At 43.6% G+C, this 19326-nt stretch overlaps 1 protein-coding gene across 1 annotated transcript in view; it reads right to left on the bottom strand.

Annotated features, from left to right (window-relative positions):
• The window catches only part of ALG3 (ALG3 alpha-1,3- mannosyltransferase), a 149308-nt gene that overhangs the window by 70074 nt on the left and 59908 nt on the right, over window positions 1–19326 (bottom strand). Inside the window, exon 7 of the mRNA XM_069618814.1 lies at window positions 11148–11224. Within this exon, the coding sequence (XP_069474915.1) occupies window positions 11148–11224 (77 nt within the window). The remainder of the gene's footprint in view (window positions 1–11147; window positions 11225–19326) is intronic.

Raw genomic sequence — 19326 nt, 5'->3', positions numbered from 1 at the left:
TGTGTTGCCATAATCAAGCCGTGAGAGGATGGTGGCTCTAGCGATGGTAGCACTATTTTTGGCATTAAGGAGTGGCCTAATACGACATAGTAATAATACTGGCAGTTTCTTTTTAGGTATGAGACTTGTGCCTCTGCTCCTAGTGAGGACTGCAGATATATGCCGAGTATTTTCACTTTGTTTGTTACTGTGATGATGGAGCCTTTTATATTGAATGTAGAGTAGGCTGGGCCTAGATTTGATAGGGCTTTCATGGATCCGAATGACACGAGTTCTGTTTTAGAACCATTTAAGCACATCCAGTGATCTTTCATCCAGTTCTCAATGATATTATAAATGGCAGATAGTCTGTTATTATCGGTGGTGTGGTCTCCAGAGAGTTCCAAGATCAATTGTGTGTCATCTGCAAAGTTCGTGAAGAAAATCCCCAGCTGTGAAAGGAGGGTGCAGAAACAACGAATATAAAGGTTAAAGAGAAGAGGGGAGAAACTAGCTCCCTGAGGGACGTCACAATCCACAGGATTGGTACTAGTGGAATGTCCGCCACAGGTGATTTTAGAATTTCTGTCCTCCACGAAGGAGGATATCCATTCAATAGCTTCCTTTCAACAGTTTCCTGTTTTGTTTAGGGCCTCTCGGAGCTTCCCATGATCTAATAAATCGAACACTGCCGAGAGGTCCAAAAGGATGAGCAGACCTGCCTTTCCCTTGTCGAGGATGCCCAGCATTTTGGTTTGTAGGTCAAGTAACGCTGATTCGGTGCTATGTGCACTTCTAAATCCTGATTGTTGGGAGTGTAGTAAGTCATATTTGTCAACGTACTCTTGGAGTTGGTGTGTAGCTATTTTGTTGAGAATCTTCAACAAGAAGTACAAGTTGCATCAACACACAATTCGTGAAGGTAGACACGTTAACGTGGCGTAACATATCTTTACATTGATGTTTCAAGTTGTGCTTCCTGTTCTGAAACACTGTACCGCCTCAATGCATTTTTTCCCCCCGCATTCTTTGCCGAAATCGAAAGCGAAACGTCTCTGCCTTTGAATAGGACAAGTGTCTTATTGAAATTTGGCCTTGAATGCTAGGCAGCAATTGCTCAAAAGACATACATTGTGGGGAATACAAAAACAAAAAGATAACCAACTATATTGAGAGCGGACATGTACCACCAAGGTAGTGTGAGATACATCATACAGAGCAGTTGCTCGTGTACTAACTTTGGAATTTCCAGAAATGATTAAGTTCAAGTTTACATAACATTTTATTGGGATTAAAAACTAGTAGGGTGTGCGGTGCTGTATGCATAATAATTAATTGACAGTGGGGTAAACATTGTGCATGTGCACTGTGATCGCTTTCCAAACAGTAATCTTGCAAGCTTCGTTACAATGACATTGCTCCGGAGTTCAAGCCGAATGGTTGCTATGTTTGTTTTTCCTTTTCTCCATGTGGTTCTCCATCCCATTGGGAGCTATACCTACTTCACAGCGCTCAAATTGTATGCCACTCGTGGTCTCAAGTAGTACACCTTGTTTTAATTTGAGTGTTAAATATTGGTTGGGTTGTCCTTATGATTAGGTTTCAAACAATTATGAGTTATACAGTAACTTGTTATATTAAAATAAAGAATGGCTGCGTTTTGTTCGCCGATACTTTGTACCATACTGCCTGTGCCATAGCTTCCAGATGCCAGCAGATGTTTTGCCATATGGCAAGACAAGGACACAAAAGGACAAAGAACATTGAGTGTTCATCGTAATCTGCGTAGCTCTAGAGTCATGCGATCGTCGCCAACTAACTTACCTGCAAAATCTTTAAAAAAATCGTTTCCTGGAGTTTAGAATTTCATGTAAACATTCTTTGAAAAATAAAAGCACTTGCAACATTGCAGACTATTGTTGATGTATCACTGAAATATTCTATACGGAAATGCTATTTAGGGCAACACAGACGGTACACTGTGTGTGTGGATATCTATGATTATCTTGTGTTTATCTTCCTGTTTCTGTGGGCGTGGGTGATGACGTGGCACATTGGGCTACGCTGGCCACGAACGTAACGAAAATAGGTGGAGCAGATCGTTGGGACAAGTGAGGTCAGCTTCGGGGTGGGTATTTTGATTTATTGCTGCAAGTGCACTTAAACACGGCCATGCACAACACGTTGCATGTGTAAAGGTAAGATGCATCAAACATTTTTACGATCATTCACCATATGATTATAACGACTAGCACGAACAATCGGGACAATCTGAGCGCACTATTCCTTTAAAATGGTTATCCAGATAAGTGAACATACCCATTGCCAAGTAAAATATTGGGCGGCTGAGCTAAACACATGAAAGAAACACGCAAGTTTCTGTCATGAACTAAACATTTCCCTGGACCAGAAGCACCTGCCCTCTGACAAAACATGCACTACACAATTCCAGACATGACATCAGACAGTACAATTCTGGTCTAGCATTTGCCTCAATGGGAGCAGAAATCAAGCCACGTCCTTGTCATGGACCTTACTGTTTTCGAATGCATGGACTAAGTTACCACACAGTGCCTCGATTGAATGCAAAACCAATAAACAAGCCAGCATAGGGATAGTTGTACATTTGTGAAGGAACTCCAAAATGTTTACAGAACAAATTAAACAGAGTTTGTGATTAAAGTGTAATACTGCAACTGGAAGAAAAGTTACCAACAACAAATTAAAATTTGATAAATCCTCCAAACAAATGCATGTAACTACTAACAATAAAATGGTATTCATGAACAATCTGCAAAATGAACGACGAAGATATGAGATGGTGAACCACCTATGCAACAGGACATTGGCAGTTATCTGAAAGGCGGCCTGCGCAGAACCACATCGTCTCCATACATGATCTGTAACACTTTGGCTTCAATGTGTTTCATTCCCAAGTACCAGCATATTTCTTGGTATAGAAATAATAACTGGTAAGCCAAAGAACAGCAAAATGAACAAGAGTTGTGCAAAAGCAATTTTATTATACACAATTAATCTGAATGAAGGCAGAATACTGAAATGGGGTAGAAGGCTTTTCCTGCAGTATCTTGCATAAATCAAATAGAGGGTGCATGACTGAACTATCCAAGATACAATCAGGGGTTACACGCAGCCCTACAGACAAGGAGTGTATCGGGCACTTTTACTACCCAGAAAATTGGCGAATACCCGCAAAAAATTCAAGTAGGGAGTCAACATACTCCCAACAAAAAAAATAGGAAAAAGACAGGTAGAATCTTGAGTCCATGCTGTCACCCTCACAGATCCATGGATATTTTTGGACCAGTAGTGCACTTACTACCACAAGAAGAAACTACTATTTTAACTGCCCGATAGGAATAAGTAAACATGCATATATTAGTGTGCATGAATAACTAACTAGGTGTAAAGAAATAATTATTACAAAAACATTTCTGTTTTTCAATTAAAACTTTTACTCGCTTATAAAATACTCTCATTGGGAAGTTGACTTACATTTGTACGCCCTAAAAAATCATTTTACTCCCAATTAAAAAAAATAGGGAGTAAAATACTCTCACTTCCAAATCTAATCTGGAGCACCGGTTACACGTGGAACAGAGGACTGTTTTGTGCAAGAACAAGATTTCAAAGTCAGACCTTCTGTGCAGAAACATTATTCTCCCATTTACATTTTAGGGTAGTCCAAGGTATATTCTACAAACTCTCAGGACACCATGGCAAGAGTGCACAGTGTTGAATAGCCAAACCTTTGTATAACACACACCACCCTACTTAGCCTTAAATTGTACACACAATCTCTAGAACTCCTACACCCCAACACTGACCTCATATATTCATTTTGTTTAAATCAAAGAGCAAGAGTTACTTGACGGTATTCTGAAAAGAAATACATTAGATTGTATTGCAACTTATGTCTATGTTCTAGAAACGTCAGAATCGTGACTCACCATAGACACAAATTCAGATCAGAACCAAAGATGATATCAAGAAATATGTCAGCAGTGAAACTCTTAACAAAGGCATACATCTTTGAAATTCTAACTAAATGTTTGTAGACTGGCCCCATGAAACCTTTAATCCATCATCGCCCTGGATGCAGAAAGGAACCTGTTGTAGTCACGGTTTAATGTAGTCTGCATAGTTAGTGTTCCATGGAACACTACGTGTACATAGATTGTTGTTATGTGAATGGAGAGGGAGGTTTCCAGTTCTAAGAGTCAGTTGCTGCTGGCTGTGCCATGGGGTCCACACAAACTTGAGGTTACCCCTATTACCAGTGTCACAGCTTCATTACAACATTGGAGACGAGTTGAACGGACTCCATGGCTGTCAAACCCATGTGTGGATAGCTGGGTGATCCAGTTTAGGCATCCACAGATCTGGAGCATGTACTTCCAGAGCAGTGGAGGATACAGCTCCTTTGTCGTGGTGTTTCCCAGCAGAGCAACCATATGCAGGATGGCCTGGAGCAGATTCCCTGACCTAAAGTATCGCAGAACGTGACCGGCACCAGGTCACAATCAAGTCCATGAGTAACAGCGTGGGGAGCTGGCCGTGTGAGAAATGCGTGGCTCACGCATAGAGGAAGGCGCTCCTAACATAGTGATGTTGCGTCATGAAAAGGAGTTGGAGGAAAGAACGTTCCGATGGTAGAACCAGAGGAAAGCATGAGGATGCTGGAAGGGGGATCGATGCAAGCGCAGGGGAGAAAAAGAAGTGACCATGGGACATATTGAGAGTGAATGGCGTTCAACTCAATATGTTGGTTGATTCAGGGTCCCCTTACACTATGATTTCACCAGAAGTGTATGAAGCAAGTTCTGGTAAAGAGGTGAATCATCTCCATGTGCCGGAAATAAATCCATGTGCTTATGGACAAGTACCCATAAACGTATTGGGTTATGAATGTACAAAAATAAAATTCAAGGGACGATGCACTACAGGAAAACTATATGTTGTGCACAAGGGAGCAAGTATTCTCTGGTGGGAAGAATAAGCTGCACTAGATATACAAATTTGCCTGGGAAGAAAGGCTCCAGTACTGTGCGAGTGAGCCGAATTAGTGTCCACAAAGTATCTTAAGAGATGTATTCCTTAGTACTTTCAGAAGGTTTGGGGAAGTTATGTGGATTTTCCCACCGAATCATATTGAAATGGGGAGCTGCGCCCAAAATACACATTAGAAATGTCCAGGTATTAGCTAGAGAAGCGCTCAAGTCAGAATTGACAGAAATTGAAGGATACTAACATAATTGAAGCATCAGAGTGGTTATCTCCTGTGGTGTTGTCAAGGAAGCAGGATAGTGGGCTGACAATATGTGCAGACTTAAGGGAGTTAAATGAGAGCATTTGGGTGGACCGACATCCCCATCCAAATATAAACGAGTTGGTAGTTACCATAGGACAAGCTGCATGGTTTTCAACTTTTGAGTTATCATTGGCATACCATCAAAGATTTGCACAAGACGCCTCATCCCCTTACTTCATTTGTAACACCATTTGGAGCATGCAGGTTTAGTCAGATCCCTTTGGGTTTGGCATTGGCATCTGCAGTTTATCAGTAGTTAATGCAGGCATTGTTTGGTGACATGGAAGAGGTCAGCTACTTCCAAGATGACATTTTAGTGTGGGAAAGAGAGGCGCATGAACACAATGAAAGAGTACATATGGTTTTACACATGTTGCAGGAAAAGGGGATGACCATTAAAATGTCAAAGTGCCAGGTTTGAGTTCAAAGTGTGACATACCTGGGGCACACTATAGATGCCGATGGCATAAGACCCAAGGAAAGGTTGGTCAAGGTAATGATAGAAGTGACCGCACATACAACCAAAGAGCAACTTAGATCATTTTTGGAGGGACAGAGTATTATGTAAAATGAATTCCATCGTATGCTGAAAAACCAGTGGACATGCAAGAATTATTTTAAGAAAATGCAACATTTATATGGTCTCAGTAATGTCAATATGAATTTGAAGCGCTGAAAAATGATGTTGACAAGGCGCCATCGTTGGTTTCTTTTGATGTCAGATGGAAAACACTACAGTTGAAGCAAGTAATGTAGATTTAGGAGCAGATTTTGGGCAGTGGCAACAGGGATATTATCGCCCCATCGCTTTCCCTTCCAGGTTGCCTAGAGATGCAGAGAAACTGTATGCAGTGATTGAGAGAGAAGCCTTAGCAGTATGTTGGGCGTCCAAACATTGTTTTTATTGGGCATTCCGTATGTAATCATAACTGATCATAAACCACTGACGTATGTCATGACGACGAAGGGGTTGGGGTCAGTGTCCCCTAGGATTACCAGGTGGATGGTGGACCTTCAAGGATATAATTTGAGTTTAGAGCACATTCCACGCCTCAAGAATATTGTGGCTGATTGTCAAGGCTGCCGTCCCGCATCACAAGATGCAAGGACGAAGATGCCAAAAGGACACATGTAGCGTGCATTATTCCTGCATTCTGAATGGTTGAAAGAAAGTGAGTGTGTGAGAAACCGGAGGATATTCTCACTCCTATTCCCCTGGATCCTCTACGCAGGTGGCCAATGAAAGGTCATCACTTTTGGATCCTGACCCTGGGGTTGGAGAAGCGAGGGAGGATCACCTGGGTGGAGGGTCCCTGAAGATTGGGAGTGGGATGCCCTTGGGCGAGACATGGTACGCCCCTTTTTCTAGTGAAAGTCGAACTTACGCTCCGCCATCGTTCATAGGCTGTTACAAGCCAGTTCCCCTCCTTATCCCGTACCCAACACCTGACTGTACTTAGACGAAGAAGAAGCAACTAAGAGTGATGAAAATTACCCCTCTTTACCACTTAGGTACTGGGACAAGGAAGCTACTACTACCCGAACACTCGAACGTTCAGGCATGTCTGCCCAACTATGGTCAGGCAGATCCAAATGAGCAGACACACCTGTAGCCCGCTAGAAGACTGCAGGTATATAAATGGAGAGGCGAAGGGCAGAGATTAGCGGCCGGGGAAAGATCCCACTGAGAGAGATCCTGAGGAGAGAGCTCCTGCAAAGGAACCCGCAATAGAACCCGCTTAGGAAGCAGGGAGGCCGCTGTGGCAAAGGCATGCAGGAGACCCACTCTTTGTGGGAGCAGCCATGGTGGGACTCCATGCCAAACCAGGCCGCAGGCAGGCCCCAGACCACAGAGACGCGGCCCACGTCCACGAGAAAGCCAAAGGGCGAGCAGGGTTTGCATTGGCGGTGTTCCCCGCCTCAAAAGCCGAGCTGAGATAGCAGCAGAAGCTGCCGAGAGAAGGAGCAAAAATGCTGGTGAATGTCAGAGGGACAAGCTACAAGCGGATAACAGCGAGCTCCGAAACGGACGGCAGGCAAGAGGAGTAGACCACTGGCGAGTGTCGGAGACACGCAGACGCTGGGGAGCTCCGAAACAGATGGCAGGCAAGTGCCAGTCCATATACTGAATACCGAACTATATGAACTTTTAAACATTGCAAGAAACCCAGGTACACTGAATACCACCTATATGAACTTTAAACATTGCAAAAAACCAAGTATACCGAATACCGAACTATATGAAAACTTAACACTGCAAGGAAACCCAGGTATATGGAGTACCAACCTATCTGAAACTTCTCACACTGAAATAAAACCAAGGCCTATTGAACACTGCATTAAAAGGGAAACTCCCCATGGAAGTAACTAAGCACATTGAATAGCGAACTTCAAAACACTAACTTTGAGACAACGCGGGTGTGCAGTAAAACCTGAATTTACTTAAGCAACATAGGAACGCTTTTGAACTCTGAACTGGAATTCAAATCATAGTGAACCAATGTTGCACAACAAGTTACATCTAACCTTACAGTTGACTACATTAAAGACTAAAGAAAACATGAACAATGATATGATCCACGTCATTTATAACACGCCTGTACACAAGTGTTTCTAGGCACGAAGTGCTTATTAATGAACGTTAATAAGTGAATGCAGTGTGGCAAGACAACAACTTGGCAAAGGGTGTGTGATACATGGTGGCAGAACCACGAGGCAACCAAGGAGAAGCCAAAGGAATATAAGATTGCATCCTAAAGCCAGGAGGCCTGTACAGAAGAGCCAAGTGAAAGTAACTTGCCGCACAGGAGCCAGTGCCATGGAACTTGTGTGTGGGGCTGAGGAGTCAAAGGACCTTGGTTGCGGGACCTGTGATGGGTGGATCATGTGTTCTGACAACTGCACCTAGACCAGAGGACCCTGAATGGTGAAAGCGAAGGACACCACGAAACAAGCTCAACCAAACCACTGCAACACTTTTACAAAGACTAAAGTGAGTGAAAGTTTGGGGAAGGGAATCCCGAGACTTGAGGAACTGTACTTGTTGTCTTGGGAACAGAGTCTTGAGACCCTTTTTGTTTGGGATTGTACAACCTAAAACTTGGGGAAGGGAACCCCAGGGATTGGTCATGAACTAGATTGCCTTGAACTGGAAGAGGTAACCTTTGAGACGTTACTTTCATGGATCTTTCTTGGGGAAGGGGAGCTGAAAGAAAGTTGTGAGCTGGAGGAAGCTCAGAATAAGTTAAACACTGTTTCTTTTGAGTTTGCTATCCCTACACATTGGTTTCTTATATAGTTGTGAGAGCAAGGATAGGTTTTGGACAAGGACAGACTTTGAAGTTGAACTCTTGACACAGCCTTTCCTTAGTTACTTTCAGGTAGGGAAAACACACCTTCGCATAGGGCAAGTTAGGCCTTCAATCATCCTGACATTTCAGTTAAATAAATACCCTTTGGTTAAACGTGATGTCTGTGTCGTACTTCATAATGCCTTCACGCTAGCTTGAATGGTTTACACCATGGTTGGGACAATGTTGAGTATACAGGTATGGGGAAACATTACATGGATGTAGTGGATGAATTGGCAGAAGGTCTGTGGGGTGTGACCAGAGGTGATAGATTAGTACCCAGTGTTATTGAGGACCAAGTTGGCAGAGTTAGCGCATGAAGGACACCTCGGAAGGCCATTAACAAAAAGGAGATTGCGAGAGTCTTACTGGTGGAAGGCTGAAGGAAGTTGAATCTTAGACCGGTAGCTTTAGCGGCAGAACTTAGACCAATGTGGACATGAGCACAGTGTTAGAGGACGCTCTATGCAGGCAGGACCAGATGAGACACAAATGCGGAGTCAAGTGTCACGCAAATGAGGGATGAGGTGAGGGTGCAGAATCCCAGATTTGTGCCCAAGGGCATGAGTGTGTACATGCCACCCCATATGGTGGTGAAAGTAGGGACTGGTTAGGTCTGTTTGGATGATGGTTCACGGTGGAGTAAGAAGATAATTGTCATTCCAGGGAGTAAGTAGGGGAGAATGGAAAAGGATGGTGGTGAAGGGGTGTCTTGGGTGAGATGGCAGTATCTGAAATGAAAAGCCCGACATCTGTGGATGACAGTAATCAAGACAAATGTCAGCCTGAAGCAGAAAATGTTAACCACGCCCTGGCAAGGTAGGCATCTGATGTGGAAAATGAAAGTGGCATGGCTGGCACTAGGACACTCGCGACCAGGTCAAGGGTAACTCCAGTCAAGTTCAAGGACTATGTGTGGGAGAGTCGTTAGTGTTTTTGGATGGTGGAAAGGTGCGAGGCGGGCGAGTGCGTCATTATGTTTTCAATTGTTATGTTATACTGTCTGTGTAGGGAGAGGGAAGTGTAGTTACTGGCTCCATTGAACACCATGTGTACATAGATTGTTCTTATGTGAAAGGAGAGGGAGGATTCCAGTTCTAAGAGTCACGTGCTGTTGGCTGTGCCATGGAGCCCACACAAACTTGATGTTGCCTCTCTTACCAGTGTTGCAGATTCATTACAACAGAACCTGTAGAAAATGGTACTCAAAGGGCCTCATTACGACCCAGGCGTTAACGCTCTTAGCAGCCGTTAAAATCCATGGCGCTAACCTGCCATGATGCTAATTACGCCACCGTAATTTACGGTGGCGTAATTAGCGCCTTCCCCACTCCCATTATGCCCTATGGGGAAAAAATGGGAATGGGGAAGGGAAAATGGGAAATGGGGATTTACCGCCCCACTCACCTTGGAATGGGGCGGTAAATCCGCCATCCACCATGGTGTAAACCTAGTTTACACCATGGTGGTAAAGTTGGCGCAATTAGCGCCTGGATCGTAATGACCCCCAAAGACTTGAATGAACAAACCAAAAGAGATCATCCCTGAAACTCCATGTAACACGGAAAGGAAGGGACAACAGCTCAAATTGGAAAGCATGCGATTGACAATCAATAGCTCCTCACAATCCATAGATGAAATTTGAGATGTGCATATCAATATGGAAGGACGGATGCTAGATTTACGCAAGTAACACGGGGTACAGCTAGTATACATACAATGCATTATTCTAGAAACTCAAACCAGAGTTCTTTTCGTTGAAATATCAGTGTATTGCATATAAATCTTGCCAAATAGGGTTTCCAGCTAGTGTCTTATTCGTCTGCCCGAATTAAGCAATACAAATATACATTTTATTTTCACAAGATTTGCTTATGAACCCTTAGAAAATGGATTTTAAATGGTAGTCCAGATTTTGTAACTAGTTCAAACTGCATGGGCTGCATCACAGATATTGTAGTCCAATCAAATAATATTTGACTTAGAGATCGGAGTAAAGTGTGAGGTTGCAATCATTCAGTGAGTTAAGATTGAAACAAGATGTGGAAGGATAGACATTTAGAGTTTAACTAAAACTAGAAGGCAGACTTTTCAATATGTTACTTCTACCTAGAGGATTGGGAATTCAAACCTCTTTCGCTGGAAAGGAATCAACACTCAATGTTTATCACGTGCCATTAGGAAGGGTGGATATTCTATCATTTTTTGCTGTGTGCGGGATAAACAGCGAATCATGGGTCTCTAATGGATTTATGGCAGGTAAATGCATGGATGGCCTTTACGGGTGCTCCACTGCAATTCTTTGTGCCATTTCAGCCACCAGGGTTGTTTCTGGGATTGTTTCTAAAAGAATCTAATTTGAGCCACATTCTTGGTCTGGTCTCCCATTCACCAACCCCCTACCTCCCACATAAATGTTTTGTGAAGGACCGTAAAAGCTCCTTCCCTGGGTCCCCTTGCAGGTTTTGCATATGGCAAAAGGATACGATTGGCTGTCAGAGAGTGAGGCGGCGACTTCCTCGATGTGGGATCCTTCAGGAGGGATAGGATGCTCTCATCAGATCTGCAATGACAAAAACATGGTAAGCGGAAGGATTCAGATCTTACAAGAAACCCCTAGGCCAGTTTCCTTGTGCATGTTTACAAATTCTCCTCCAATAACCCAAAGCACTTCTCTTATTCACAACAAACCCCCATTCAGACACAGAGGCCACAAGAGAATGGGTGATGGCAACATAGAAACCCATAGCCACAAGTCAAGGATGAGCAGGTCTACCTTGGCACTTCTTTACAGAAATCACTGGCAAACCCTACTTTGGAATATAATTGCTACTGTGCTCCACATAGAATACACAAATGGATACTGACATGTTCACTTTGTGATTCAAAGTTTCTACCTCATTTTCAAATGAGAAAAAAATGAAGTCTCAATAACCTTCCCCAATAATTACAGATGTGTGCACCACACCATTTAACTGAGGCATTTCCTGTATGCAGCATGGTCTGAAAGATCCACAGAATAAAAGCATTATAGAAATTAGATTCTTACTTGTATTGAAGCTCAAATCTGAAGAGGTTTTAAATACTGGGTTTTTTTTCCCCGACAACTTCCAGAGATTGACAAGTGTTCTGCTAGGTATACTATAGACTGTGCCAACAAAGCTTAATATTTATTGTAGCGGCTATTAAAAAGGATTCAGGCATGAAGGGACGACCTGCGAAGGATTAACAGGGTTGGAGTGATGCTTCACATTTCTGATGTGCCTCCAATAAGGGTTCTGCATGATGGATGCTTTCTAGGGAATCCATGGTGCTATCTTTGGCAGTTTCCTTTGCATGCTAACGTGGCACCAAGGTGCTGAAGAAGTGGCTGACCCCAAAGGCAGGACAGGAGGAAAGATCTAACTTCGGTACAGGCAGTGTGTCATATGGAAAATAGGTTCGAGCTAGCGCTACCCAGTATATTATATGCCAATAACTCTCTCTTGCTCTCTATTCCTCTCCCTCCGTTAGGTAAGATTTTCATATCAATGATATATCTACCTGACCTGTGTCAACCCCAGAACATTTTGCTTTGACTAGGTAACTATTTTGACCTTGTCCCTAGGTGAAGGGGAATGTTTTTCCCCCTCTCACCTAGTCTTTTACACTTTTTATGGGTGACCTTTATATGTCTCTCCATAGTGTATGGTTAAAGTTATAGTTTCCTACAATGTTTGGGCTTGGGCTGGGTTGCCCCTACAGGCTCCCCGGTTAATCTTTTATGTACTTGGGTGAACTACAGTTCCCAAGTAGTAAAGAGGGATTTGCATCCCCTTTACATATTAGTGAGCCAGCACACCCCACCTGATCTGGAGTGCTGGGGGAAGGGGCGGATACAATGTGTCCCCTTTTTTAGGTACCTGGTAACATTTTGTTACAATTGTGAGTTTTACATCAATGGCTGGTGGCAGTGGTTATGACTTTTAATCTTTATTACTTGCAGGCTGTTAATTCAACCTCAGAAGGCACAGAAGGGCCACAATTTTTCTAAAACGGTGGGCTCCTTTTTTCACCATTTCTTGTGTGCTTGCTGTCTTTGAGGTCTTCCCCTGCAATTCTAGGCGGCAACAAACTCAGTGGCTGTTTGGTCTTTGGGGGGAATCCTGTGGTTTCCCCGCCCAGGTTCAGAGTGTCTAGAAAGTCAGGAAGCGAGGGAGGAGTCCAAATCTCTGCAGCCCTTTGTCTTCCAGCTTGTCACAAAAAGTGAGAAACTCCCAGTGGGGGGCTGGCTGTCCTGATTGGACAGACCACCCCTTTCTGTTAAATGCGGGGAGAGAATGCAGAGGTTGTGCTCTAGTTCCTGATACAAACTCTGAACCTGGAAGCTGCTGAGTCAACCACTGGAGCTGAAACCGAAGAGGAAGCTGAAGAAACAAAGGCTGTAGCGATTTCCAGCAACAGGAGAGCCTGCTATGACCCTTCCTTCCAATCGACCTGGGTATCCCAAAACGGACGATCCCGACCAAGAGCCTGGTAAGATCCACTAGACTCAAGAGGACCTGCATTTTGAGCCATCCCACGGTGTGCTGCGACCTTACGGGGCTGCAATACCCCAATACCCTGGACCTCGAGCCATTGTGCGTTGCACGGTCCTCCGAATTCCGAAGCGAGCTGAAACTTGGTGGCATCCAGCTGGAACTCCAGAGACACGATTTGAGTCCTAAACGTCCCCTCATCAGAGTGCTGTAACTTGAAAACTATGAGACACTGACCAGCGATAATCAGTCTTCTTCTGGCTCCTGAAAAGGGCACCAGAACCACAGAGCTGCATCCAGACGCGAAGATACTCTTGCCTGGAGCCTTCTCTGCTGATCCCTCCTGCAAATTCCCTTCAAGTCCCGTCTTCCGTCTTCATGACAAAGGAATCCATCAACCAGGTTTTTGGCTGCAGAGCCGGAGGTCTTCCTGCTGCAACTCTTCTTCTGTGCTGAGGTACTGTGCTGGCTGGGGTATTTATTTACCTTAAGCCTGTGTGATTTCTGTAAAGCGTTTGGGATGTTTTCTGTGATTGGGAGTCCCCTCATCCAGTTCACTCAGGCCCACTGCTGGAATCCTCATATGGTGGTCTTCTCAGAGATCCCTAGGCCTTAACTAACTTTAGAGTGAACTACTTACTTGTTTGAACAATCTTCCACAGCAACTCTTTGCCTGCAACAGAACCCTATCTCACCCTGCCTACAGCTGGCACCTCGACCACTAGGGTCGCTCTTCTAGCCCCTCAATGAACTCAGGCAATAGACTAGGGAAGTACTGGATAAGTAAAGGATTTGCTCTTGAAAAGTATAACAAGTGTTTTAAAGTACTCACCTGTAAAAGAGTTAGTTGGTAACTGCAACTTAGAGTGAACAGTTACACGTGTTTTTACTTACCTTGAATGTGTGTTGTGCCATTCTGAAAAGTACATACAAGGTTAATTTACTCACCTGCTGTAAATTGGTGGTGCCTCTTTCACAAAAGTAATGTTGTTGGCTTCACTAACTATTTCTTTCAAAGAATAGGTGAATACGTTTCTGAACTGGGTCTTGCTTCCCTTTAGTTGCTGTATAGCCTGTTTACAATAGGTCTGCCTTAGGTTTTACCTACCTAGATTAACATTGAGTCATTCATAAAGTGTAACATTGGGTTTTGCTTTCCCCGTTTTATACAGATGCTAAAACAGTCTTAGGTCTATACATACCTTTAAGTTGCTGACTGCTCCTTAAAAAGGTATATAGGTTTTACTTACCTTGAGTTAGCTGTGCGCCATCCTAAAATAAGTTAGAGTTATTGCTCACCTCAGTCTGTGTTCCACTGATCTGAATAGCAACTGTAATAGGTTTACCTGCCTAGAATAGCCATGTGCCATTCTTGAAGTGTTCTGCGGGTGTAGTGGACCTTGGTCTGCCTGGTGCAGCCTAAATTAGTGTTCCACTGAGCTGAAAAGCAACTGTAATTGTATATTACACAAAACGGTCTTAGTCACCTAGTAGAACTGTGTATGATCATAAATGTAGTTATAGCTATATACTGATCCTTGAATTAGTTTTCTACTATTCAGAAAATTATTCTGGTAACAGGGTTGGTTGATTATGTGATTCCGTAACTGAGTGTCACTGCATAACTGACAGGGTCTACTACCTTTGAATTACTGTAAAGTAATCTGAAAGTAACAAATGGCTTTACTCCCCACGACTAAGTGTGCCCTATACTAAATGTGTTTGGTAAAGTCTGACTTATCTAGAAATACTGTTAGTTTTCTAAATAAGTTCTATGTTTTGGTCTGTGTACATTAAAGCACAGTGTTGTGTTTTTATAATGTGTTTATATTATCTGTGATCATACTCATTTCCCCCAAGATGTATCTGGACCTACTTGTATTTAAATAAACCATTTATTTTTACAATACATAGTGTTTCAGTGTTTCTTTGGACCATATGTGTACTACAATTTCTTTGTACTAATTACTCTCTCCATCCTAAAATAATCCTGGCTGCTCGGTCTATGCTACCATATACTTAGGTGGTATAAACGTATATGAAGTGGAGTCTTGCACGGTCCCAGTTGAATTGTTTTACTAAGCCCTCAGTTGGACTTCAGAAAATCTGCCCCATACTCTCACTTTCTGTGACGACATCCTAGGATGAGAGGGAAGGAGGGGCTGAGCAAGGATGTACCTGCCAGTTTTGAACCAGATTATTTTACTATGTTTATGATAAATGTACTGGGGGAAACTAACTAGTACATGTTTTTCACAGCTGAAAGGTATTTACTGTTTTTTGGGCTTTGTTTAAGTACTCTGTCAAACTGCATCACATTCTAAGATGGTGATCTCATTGTCTCAAAGCATGCTGTAGTACTTACAAAAATTGCCGCATACCTAGTGAATACCTTTTAAAACAAACACGTGATAAGGTTAGTGCCATCAAGCATAGCCATAGTACAAAGACTTCAGTTTGCCACATAGTACAGAAGTCATTTTATTGTGCCTTCTTAATGTAATTGTGTCCAAAAAGTGACATTCATGTGCTTCCTCATTCACCCTATGCGTGTCAAGGGCACACAGCAACTCCTACACTGGTCTCTCCATCCAGTACACCGCCTCCTCCCAAATTGGATCCCTCTGCCTGTAGGAGTTAATGAGAGCTGTGATTTTCGCATGGAGTCCAATGGCTGGGAGGTTTTACACATCCATGGGGAAAAAGGAGTGTGGTTCACCACATAACGCTCAGCAACTTCCCTGTTGGCATCTAACCCAGAATAGCCATCCAAGTGATTTCCTATTGAACTTCTCATAGGGGAACTTGAAATACCCCTATGAGAAAGCGGAAGGGGCCAAACAGCAACAATGAGCTTTCTGCTCTTTCTGCATAAATTGAAAGAGCGTGTTGCAGAAATAACAATGAGCACAGACATTTACATTTGCCTTCTTGAATCACTAAATACATTATCCACATGGAGATTGATGCTATTTTCATTTTTAACAACACTCACAAAAACTTTACTGTTAGCGTAACCATCAACCAAATGTAATTTTTTTCGGATAGCCGGCGGATTTGGAAGTTAGGATACAATCGCTGTCCTTCAATTAAGGTCTGAGGGAGATAATGTTTTCTCTCCCCAAAACCAATAGCATTTCGAAGGAGGGCAAGGACAGGAAAAAAAGTATTTTTGGGGGTTGTGCTGGGTACATGCCACAGCCCCAATGCATAGACAGCCATACGGAAATAGTTATATAGAATAGGATCAAAGAAGGCATGGAACAAGCCCAAGATATGCTTCGCCTCATTATGCCACTATGACAGTATTTTGATATAAACCATTTTTTTTGTAATCCAAAAAGCACCAAAAGGTGTGGTAATTTTACATCAAAGAATGTAGAAAGGAAGAAACTCAAATGTAAAAACTCAAAGGCCAATGATCTTGACGTTCTGTCCAATGCTATGCTCAAACAGAATCCCCGGTTATGGGCTCAATAGCTTCGTCCCGCTCTTTCAAAACATTCTAAGAGTAAATGAAATTCTCGAATCCTGGTACCGAAGCTGTATCGTCTTCATTTTTTAAAAGAGTGATCGAATTATACCTAGGAACTATCGGCCAATAGCCCTACTGGATTCTTCAAGTAAGATCTTTTCATCCCTGATGCTAGAGGAAGGGCTACTGAGACCAACATACTTTCAATCTTCCAAACAGGATTTAGGAAGGGAGTGGGGACACACTTGAACGGGTTCTTGTTAAAATGATTGAGAGATGAGATCTAGACAAGCAAAGGGGAAACCCTGCATGTAGACTTTATAGATCTACATGCCGCATTCGACTGCGTGGATCGCCACCAACTGTGGGAAAAGTTGAAGAGCATGAACATTCCAGGAGGGTTGTTGATGCTCTTGCATTCTAATACTTCTGTCTGCATTAGAACTAGTATGGGGGCATATTTCACTGATGAAATTAACACCACAGTAGGTTTGAGACAGGGGTGTGTATTAGCCCCCTGCCTATTCAACCTCTACATGTGTGATCTGGGTAGAGAGCTGGAAAGCGCGAGATCCATCCCACAAAAATTGCACACCTCCATTTGAGGTGCATGGCTTTTGCAGGCGCCCCGATTCTTGATCGAACTAGCACTGGCCTGCAGAGAAGCCTTACAAAAATGGTGGATTATGTTGCCACCAATAATCTAACGATACACATAAAAAAAAGTCCATAATGGCTTAGATTAAAGTTAGAGGGGGGCCATGTGGTATATGCATGGGGACCCATGGGGACCCAATTCAAACCTGTAATACCATTGTGTATTTGGGCTACACAATCAATAACACTCTTGATCCTTCCGGAGGATCCTTGCCCACCAGTCTGTAGCATTCTGAAATTGCCAGAATGATCTACCTGGATAAGGTCTGTTTTGTAACAGCCTGACCCACTTTGTGACCTGCATAGCCTATACAAAGCTGATCCTCAATACAAAGTTTTAATAGCCTAGATATGTAAAGCTCAAAGTTCTGCGTGGATTCAATCTATGTAATCTCTCCTCCTCTTTGCCAGAATGAGGTGGAGGATAGAAAGTGGGTAAAAATTGTTTTGCCCTACATGAAAATCAGAAATGATTTGGGGTAAAAATGAAGGCTTCACCCTCAGAACAACCAAATCCTTATGGAAGATAGTAACGGGGGCTTGGATGAAAGAGCCTGCAATTCACTCACTCTGCGGGCTGAAGTTAATGCTACCAAAAGAATGATTTAAATGTGAACAACCTTAACGGATAAATGTAAAGGTTCAAAGGGTGCACACATTTTAGTACCAAATTAAGGTCCCAAACTGGAACCTGGACAGGAGATAGGGGGGGGGGGGACACATTGGTGAGCCCCTTTAGAAATTGTGTCACTAGTGGAATTTTGAAATATGAACATTCTTCTGACGAGCGCATTAAAGATGGACAGCGCTGCCAAATAGCCCTTAGTAGATCCAACCTGGATCCCCAGATTGGCTAAGGATAGTAGAAAGGATAATACCTCCAGTGTTTTGCACAGAAAAGGGTCTACATTCTTGTCTTTGCACCAGCTGCGGAATTTGTTCCAACGGCATAAGGACTGTGTTGCTGGCCTTCTGGCCAAAAGCAAAATCTGCTCTGTGTCATCTGGGAGGTCCCAATCCTTGTCAGAAACCCCAATCCTTGTATCTCAGCCTCTCAGAACCCATGCGTGAAGGCCGAGTGCCTTAACCTCTGAATGGAGAACCCGACCCTCCTCTCACGAGAGAAGGTCCTTTCTTAATGGAAGACCTATTGGAGGGCAGATGGACATGTCCAGAAGGTCTGGGTACCACATCCGGTCCGGGAGGCCCAATGCGGGGCAATTAGGATCTTGTGTTTCCCAAACTTTGTCAACCTCCTCATCATCATGCGAGGAATGACGGGGATTGAAGCGTACAGGAGTGGAAACTCCCAGTCCACCAGGAACACGTCTCCTAGAGCTCCTCTCGGAAGAAAGTCCCTGGAGCAGTACAGTTTGCACTTCCGGTTGACACTAGTTGCGAACAGATACACTTGAGGGGTTACCCAAAGGGTGAAGATCTCTTGAAGGACTTCCTGAGCTAATTCCCACTCGTGGGACACTGTGCTCTGCCTGCTCAGAGTGTTCGCCGTCGTGTTCTCTTCTCCAGCTAGGTGAACTGCCGATAAGAGAAATTACTTCTTGAATTGCCCAGTACCAGAGCTGCATTGCCTCTATGCACAATGGTAGTGACCCTACACCTCCTCTTTTGTGGAGGTAGTACATGGCCACTGTGTTGCCTGTCATCAGGACATTCTTTCCCCGTACAGAGGATACAAAGGTCTTCAGCACTAGTCCGATTGCCCTCCACTCCAAAAGATGGATATGTAGTTTGGGCTCCAATGGAGACCTACAACCATTGACTGTCAGATCGTTGGTGTGGGCTCCCCACCCCGTGAGCGAGGCGTCAGTCACTACGGTTAGCTCTGGCCATGGTTGCCAAAAGGGTTCGCCCTTCAGAATGTTATTCTTGCAGGTCCACCACAGGAGACCCCGTGCGACCCTGCTTGGAACATGAAGTAGGTCTGACATGTTTCCGGAGAACTGGGACCATTGTGTTCTGAGGACCCATTGAACGGATCTCATTCTCAGGCAGGCC

Source organism: Ambystoma mexicanum, chromosome 10, assembly GCF_040938575.1.
Source record: "Ambystoma mexicanum isolate Mex_15411 chromosome 10, UKY_AmexF1_1, whole genome shotgun sequence".
In the NCBI taxonomy this organism is placed as follows: domain Eukaryota; kingdom Metazoa; phylum Chordata; class Amphibia; order Caudata; family Ambystomatidae; genus Ambystoma; species Ambystoma mexicanum.
This window is presented reverse-complemented; position numbering and strand designations above follow the sequence as displayed.